The 7767-nt window shown below is 36.0% G+C and overlaps 1 protein-coding gene across 2 annotated transcripts in view; it reads left to right on the top strand.

Annotated features, from left to right (window-relative positions):
- The window catches only part of CPNE4 (copine 4), a 299743-nt gene extending 292388 nt beyond the window's left edge, over positions 1 to 7355 (top strand). Inside the window, exons 16-17 of one of the 2 annotated variants that reach the window (XR_011855880.1) lie at positions 1750 to 5428; positions 5802 to 7355. Coding sequence is in view for 1 of the 2 variants with exons in the window: in XM_072153478.1 (XP_072009579.1) it covers positions 1750 to 1881 (132 nt within the window). In the remaining variant the exon portion in view is untranslated. Of the gene's footprint in view, positions 1 to 1749 lie in introns of both variants that reach the window. The other variant, XM_072153478.1, reaches the window with a different exon arrangement.
- The last annotated feature ends 412 nt before the right edge of the window (positions 7356 to 7767 follow it).

Raw genomic sequence — 7767 nt, forward strand, 5'->3', positions numbered from 1 at the left:
AAAGGTTGGGGTGTAAAAAAGGCCTGTATAGTCATTCACATCAATTTTATTGATATACCTTAAAAAACACACACTGAGAACAAATGTGTGACTACTGGGAGTGGTTACAATACAACCATGAATCTCAACAACACACCCCTATTTTGTACAGATTCATAAAAATTATGAAAAAAATATTATAGAATTGAAGGAGTACACCCTGCCTGATCAGTGCACAATTCATACACACAGGCGTAATACTAATACTAACCAGAAATTATCAAAATTTGGCATTAACAACAAATATCAGCAATGTATAGTTACCAGACTAAAGAAAACAGAGTTGTAAATACCTGTGTTAAGATGCAACCAATTAGATTGGTTGTGTGCTGAACACCATGTGTATTGCCACAACATTGGCTTCCCCAGAGTTAACAACATATGGTAAGAGTGAGGTATACTGTACATACTCAAATAAAACGCTCATCTGCCACTGATATGGCTAGATAACTTACAGATATGCTAGTGCTGACGCCACCCACCCTGATGTCCCCCGAGCCTCATGCCACTTCCCTGTGCATGAACCAACTGGCCAAGCCGCTCAAGATAGAGCAGGTCCTACTCTTGCCTGAGTTTTTGGTTCAAGCAGTCTATTATTATTGTCATCTACATAGATAATCAGGATTGAGTAGTAAAATCTTAATTTGATGCCCCTACTGAGAACATATATTGGTGTGAAGTGCATGTGTTTGGGAAAATCAAAAGTTTGAGTATTTGAATGGCAGATATCTCAAGCATGAACAAAAATGGATTGTACAAAGGTGACGCAATGTCCTGATGTCCAGTGGTTATTATTTTTTTATGGATAGATGTTAGACATTGTATCTTTAATACATTTTGTTTGGTTAGGAAAATGTGAATTATGTTTTTTGTTATTTCCACTCTGGGAAACAGGCTGTATTCTATTGTTTCATGGAAGTGGGAGATTAGAAAATCAACTTATTGATTAGGATCGATCAAGTTTGATCCAAAGAGTCAACAAAATACATAACTTCTGGGATGTCACAATTAATAAAATTTCAAATAAAAAGGGTCCGAACCTAATCCATAGAGACATTAATAACTGCTATCCATACAGAGACTCTCCTCAAGATCACCCTTTAATCGTCCATCAATATGAAAAAGATTAAAGTGGATTAACTGGCTGGCATCAAACTCATAAACAAACCATAATGTGTGAACTGCGTTAACCTTGTGTCTTTCCATATGATGAAAAGAAAAGTACATCAAATGAAATCAATAATGTGGTTTTAAGGTCTTAACTTGCAATATGCAGAGGATTTTTGCTGCTGTTTTGGAAATTATTAGTTCTACACATTTCATCCGTTGTAACTATGCACAAGCTAGTGGTGGATATTGGCTTACCTGTTCTTTGCTGCAAAGCATGATCAATATAGCATATACTAATGCTGATGTGTAGGTTTTTCTAACAAGTGGCTGTAGCTATGGTAGGAATTATTTAGTTGGCTGGTATTAGGTTTATTTTGTTGCGGCTAGATCACGGCTACTATTAGACACGGTCACGGTGATGTGTGGCTGTCGTGTCCCACTGCACCGTGATCAGGCTGGTGCTCACCACTCTGATCTCCTCCCTGCCAAAACAGGCCACATATATTCACCTGGAAGTATCTGTAATAATTTTGGTAACAATCACAAACTCTAAAAGGCAGAATACAGACTAAATTATGTTCTCCTTTATTTCTCCCATAGGCTTCTCCAGCTGCTCTTGCAAAAAGTGTTTTGGCTGAAGTTCCAAACCAAGTTGTGGACTATTATAATGGAAAGGCGATCAAACCAAAATGTGCATCTGAATATGAGTCTTCCAGGACACTAGGACCTTAAACTTCTCTGCACAATTTTACAATGTCTCAAAATAACAATAATAATCATCATCATAATAACAATATATAGCACGTTTTAGTGATTTTTAACTTACCAACATATTTTTTTCTTGCATGTATTGCTGGAGGCTTGGATCAGCATAGCAGTTGTATTGTTAAAGAATTTTTATGGAGACAAAAAAAAAATTACAGCATGTCGTCTGAAAAATATGGTTAATGTTTTTGTTTTTTTTATACAGATTTGTTGGAATTTTGCTAAATTTCTTATCATATTTACACTTTAAAACCTTTTGAAATATAGATCTGTAAAGCTCATAGACACAAAGTTTTATCTGCTAGGAAACAGAACTTTTTCTTAGTTAGACTGTAAGTTCATGGTGTTTTGCATGTCAGAAATACAATTGCAGGTTTACAGATCCGTGTAACTTACCTCTTTATACATGTGGCCTACATTAAATTTTGTAGCCATTTAAAAAAAAAATATAGACAAAAATGTGGCATTTTGTAAAAGGAATCAATATTTATAATGACAAGTCCAAACTGATTTTTAATATGTCCAATCAATGAACATTTCTGTAGCTGTATTATCTACTGACTATAACATTGTAGCACTGGTAGCGTAGTAAATAGATATTCACAGTGGTTAAAAAAAATTAAAGATTTAGCTCAGTTCTGACAACATTCTATTTTCTCAGTATACATAATTTCATCTTGTTATACTATGTGATTACCTTAAAACACTCTAAAAGCACATTGTAGCATATAGACTATTAAATGTCAGCACAACTACAGGATGAAATTCTAGTTTAATGTCTTAAAAGCAAGCAATTTATGCTATTGTGGACATTACCTAAACCCAGATACATTCAATAATATTTTTACAATATGTTTATGTGGAGTAAATTTAGATACTGTTGCAGTATAGATAGTATACTATGGGTTGGAGTGGCTCACTCCTATGTTCAGCATTACTGTCCGCCTCCTCTCTACCGTCCCCAGCCAGAGAACTAGTCATAATTAGCAGATAATGGAGCCAGAAGGGGTTTCTATAGACAGGAGCCCCTGAGGCTTTTTCTCCAAATCCAGATTATTAGAAAATAAAGGAAGAAGAAATATGGATAAGGGGTTTTCTATTTATGTCATTTTTACATAATAGTATCAATATCTTCTTTTGTGACATGCTACCCCTTACTTGTACAGTTAGCTCCATGGCCACTGTAAAAAGGACATGTAACCCTACATGTATTTCAGAGACCCGCACTGACACAACGCATAGAAAAACATAGTAGCTTTTAAATGGGGCTGCAGATGGAAATGTACTTCTATCAGTGGCCAAGTTTAGGATCAGATTGCTATAAAGTCTGTGGAGAACTGTTTTAACAAGGATCAGGGCTTCTCAAATTAGATATAGTGGAGAACCTCTGAAAATATTGGGCAACCTTTACGTAAGTTATGCAATATTAATGAACCCCTCTTTCTTTCTACAACCCATTTTTGCATATTATTGCTGCACCTTAAAGTGTGTCTCACAGTTTCCTTTATTGTGATGAACCCCTCTTTCTTTCTACAACCCATTTTTGCATATTATTGCTGCACCTTAAAGTGTGTCTCACAGTTTCCTTTATTGTGATGAACCTAGCAATGTACCCCCCTAAAGTGATCATTCTTTGGTATTAAGCATCGGTGACTAATTTCTGCTTTCACATATGGATATAAAATACTGCATCAACAAGTTGTTCAAATAAATGGAGCAGAAATGTTACTGAGACTCCTGTAGCTCTCACTAACCTGTCCTTTGAACACACAGTTTTAAAGGGGTTGTCCACTTTCAGTCAAACAATTTTCCAATATACTTTCTGTAACCCACTGACCATTTTCTGGTTTGATTTTTCACATTTGTCCTATGATAATAGTTTGTTCTTATACAGACTACCAGCATTTTTCCATTACAGGAAGGCAATCTTCTTAAAAATCTATATTTTATGTTATTTATTCTACCCCCAGCTGTCAGGAAGCCCTTGTGGTTGTTTTTCTCAGTAGGAATATAAATGACATGTAATGTACATGTGTATCTTGTATTTGCTGTACTTTGGCATGCTGAATTTTTATGTATAATATTAATATTGCACTATTTTAGGCTTTTCTACTATGTTGCTCCAGATTTCCAAGCTATATGTAGTGTTATTTTGTGGTGAACTATGCAGAGGGCAGCTGGTGACTGACAATAATGGGCATGACTGTGTAAGCACTTTTATTGATGCCGATCGGATGGATGCATACTCTTTTAGATTCAAGAGACCTTGTTATAGAAAATATGTAAAGGTTTACAGTCTTTGGAATCTAAACCTAGAAAATGTAACTTAGAAAACATATTGTGATACCTTCTAAGAGACAGCTGAGATGTGAGTTACTCTACTCAGACTTGGAATTTTATTTAGCATTAGGATTACTGAAGTCACCATATTCAAAGTCATAACAACTCACTTTCTTGGACTAGAAATACAGGCAGTCCCTGGGTTACATACAAGATAGGGTCTGTAGGTTTGTTCTTAAGTTTGTATGTAAGTCGGAACTGTATATTAATCATTGTAATCCCAGCCAGAACTTTTTTGGTCTCTGTGACAATTGGATTTTAAAAATGTTGGGTTGTCATAAGAATCAATATTAACAATAAAGCTTCATTACTTTTATAGCTGTTTATTGTAGCCTAGGACTAAAGTAGAAGAAATTACCAATATCCAGAGGTCCGTTTGTAACTATGGGTCGTATGTAAGTCGAGTGTTCTTAAGTAGGGGACCGCCTGTATACAGACTACATATATTCAGACTACTAAGAGTACAGGCATTACTATATCCTCCCAACCTGTGTAGAGGAGCATATACGATCCCTGTCTGGTGGGACATAAACAGGGATACATTTTCAAATAAAACATTGCTTACAATTTTTGGTAAACCTTGTGTTAATGTGGCTGAAGTCACCATGTAGCCCGGACTTAACAATGAAAGCATTTGTTGAAGGATACTATCATGCGTTGACTGGTAGACTGGTGTTCTTCATGTACCGGTCCATCATACATGTACATATGTTAAAGAACATTAACTTACTATTTGTTTTTCTCTCTACATTCTATATGTTACCTAATCATTGGGTTCTTTGGGGGAAAAAAATATTTTTATAACATTTTTGTGGGTAATACCCTCAACTTTTAGTGTGAGATTAATTTACGCCAACTAAAACAAGCAATAGTTTTCTGTTGTAAATAAGCAGTCTGCAACATTAGGCTAGGTGTCTTGTCATGTTAGTCTTTGATAATGGCCTAGACTTACTGTCAACCAGATCAGAGGTCACCTACTTTTTACATCTGTAAGCAAAGAAATTAGTGTTCAAATTCAATAAGTAGCTTATAAGTTTACCTACCCAAAAACTGCCGTCAGTATACAGTCATCCTGCTGTCTAAACACTAGTCCTTTGCTGCGCCAGATTCATCATTGTTATGAATAATCTGTCCCAGTTTAAGACTGTCAAGTTCTACTTTAGACATGCTTTAGGTCAGTGATGGCCAACCTATGACACGCGTGTCAGTGCTGACACGCATAGCCATTTTCAGTGACACGCGGCCGGCGGAGAGTTAAGTTTCATCCTCGGCTCCTACACGGCCAGGTGCAGTAGGCGGGAGGCTGAGAGATTGTCCAGCACATTGTAATAAATAGATGTAGTATGGCAGTACATGGTAGGATCAATCACACAACCTAGGATTAAAGTACCCTAGAAGTTAAATAATTATACATATTTGTTATTTAAACTATAAATATCACAAAATTATGTTTTTTTTTGTCAAGTTGACACACCACCCGAGTTATGCTCGGTTTTTTGGCGAATTTTGACACACCAGGCTCATAAGGTTGCCCATCACTGCTTTAGGTGGTCTATACTGTGGGGCAACCTCCCTGTTTTATTGCTGGCCAACCAGGCTCCCTTTTCCCATGACCATTCCCTTTTCCAGATGCCATGACCATTCCCCCTTTTCCCTTTGTTGGATAAGTCAGAAAAGTGAAAAGAAATGGTCTAAAAGTCTTCATAAATGTGTCTGAATGCTTTTCGGTACAAATTATACCAGAAGTCTGGGCGAAGTAGATTTATAAATTCATAGATTTCTATAAAGGAAAAGGGAAGATCAAACAACACAGAACTGTAATACTCCAGAATTGCTATTTTATGAGGATGTTCTAAGACTGACATGTCCAGAGTTATGACAGATCTTCCTTAAATAGCCTCACAGATCCATGTTGTATGGATTAGTGGTTTTGAAATCATAGATTGATATAAGATTTCTTTCCTCATTCATATAGGGATCTATGGAAAATAAATAAATTGTGGCAGTATTAATAGACTTTATCAGATGAGTTATGATTTACACTCATAGAAGGCTCTTTAAATCACTGTTCACTGTTTTCTGAGCTGTTAGACTCCCTTTGTAGTATCTTTAGATAGAAGTACTATGAAAAACATGGCCACCTTTCACCAGGTCAGATATTTACTACAACCATAGTATTTGTAGTGTGCTGGGATCTATTCAAGTAGCTTTTTGTGAATGTCTAATTTATGGTGACCAAGGATTTTAAAATCTGGAAGTAAGGATAGAGAGTAAGGCAATATGTATACTGTTCTTAGTGTACAGTATTTGCAGTCAGTTCTAGTATATACTTTACCCATTTTCATTTTAAGTCTTACAGTTGTTAGCCACATCGAAAACCAGCACAAATGTAATAAAAAGCCCTGCATGCAAAAAATAAAATTGTACAATGGTTTAGCATGTTGGTTGCTGCAAAAAATAGTACTTTAGCAAAGTGCATTGCATTGCCAAATGAAAGTTATGAGACAGAGGAACATACGTGTATAGAGTGACTTTAAAATTGCACCTTGATAACATTTTGGACTAGAACTAGGGCCAGCAAGTTTACAATTTCTTATGGATTTAAGTTGGTCGTTCTAGGTTCTTAACTCTTTTCCTATGTAGGATACCTCTGAATGTACCGCAGTCTGTTGTCAAGTTCAGTGAACAACCAATTTGTATCCTCTTTTTTTGTGGTTTTGATCCAGTTACATTTTGCATGAAACAATACCTTGATAAACTTTGGCATGGAATATTTTTGTGAGGTTATTAAACTGCCTATGCTTTTCCTGTAAATAAAACCTATAAGATGAGAAGAGAGAATATGTATGAATATATTGACGAATTCTATCATACAATGTGTCGTTGGCTTGAGTCCTCGTCTCAGGCGGATGCTGAATCGTTCTTTTTCTATTTATATTTTCTTTTTGAAGACATAAGCAGTCTTCATATTCATGGGGGCGGCTGTGAAAGCACATTGAGGATAATGTATAAATTTGGGGGGTGATATAATACTGTGATAAACAAAGATTTACAATAATTTTACATTGTTGGATTTTATGAATAAATTAAGCGCCTGTTAACCTGTTGTTGTCTTTTATTATGCGTTAAGTTGTGCTTATACCCAGACCTACTGTAAGTGCAAAACCCAGTGAAAGAGAATTTCTATAACTTTAAAAGTGATAAAAAAAACCCTGCTTCTGAGAACACCCCCTCCAAAATTGGAAGCCATAGGCACAGGCCCTTGAATGCCTTATGGCTAATACAGCTCTGATTTAGATATAGCTTTACACCTGACCCTTCAAGGTTGTAACCCAGCTTCATGTCAGCACCATATTACCATGGGAAACTAGGTCTTTGGGAAAGGCCAAATAATGAGTAGTTATGGAGACCAAAAGTGCTCACTAATGTTATAAATATTACCAATATTTTCAAAGAAAAGGGAACATTCCTGTACATAGTCGAGCATCTGAATATAGGACAGGTCTCAACAGT

This window comes from Engystomops pustulosus, chromosome 5 (assembly GCF_040894005.1).
Source record: "Engystomops pustulosus chromosome 5, aEngPut4.maternal, whole genome shotgun sequence".
Lineage (NCBI taxonomy): Eukaryota > Metazoa > Chordata > Amphibia > Anura > Leptodactylidae > Engystomops > Engystomops pustulosus.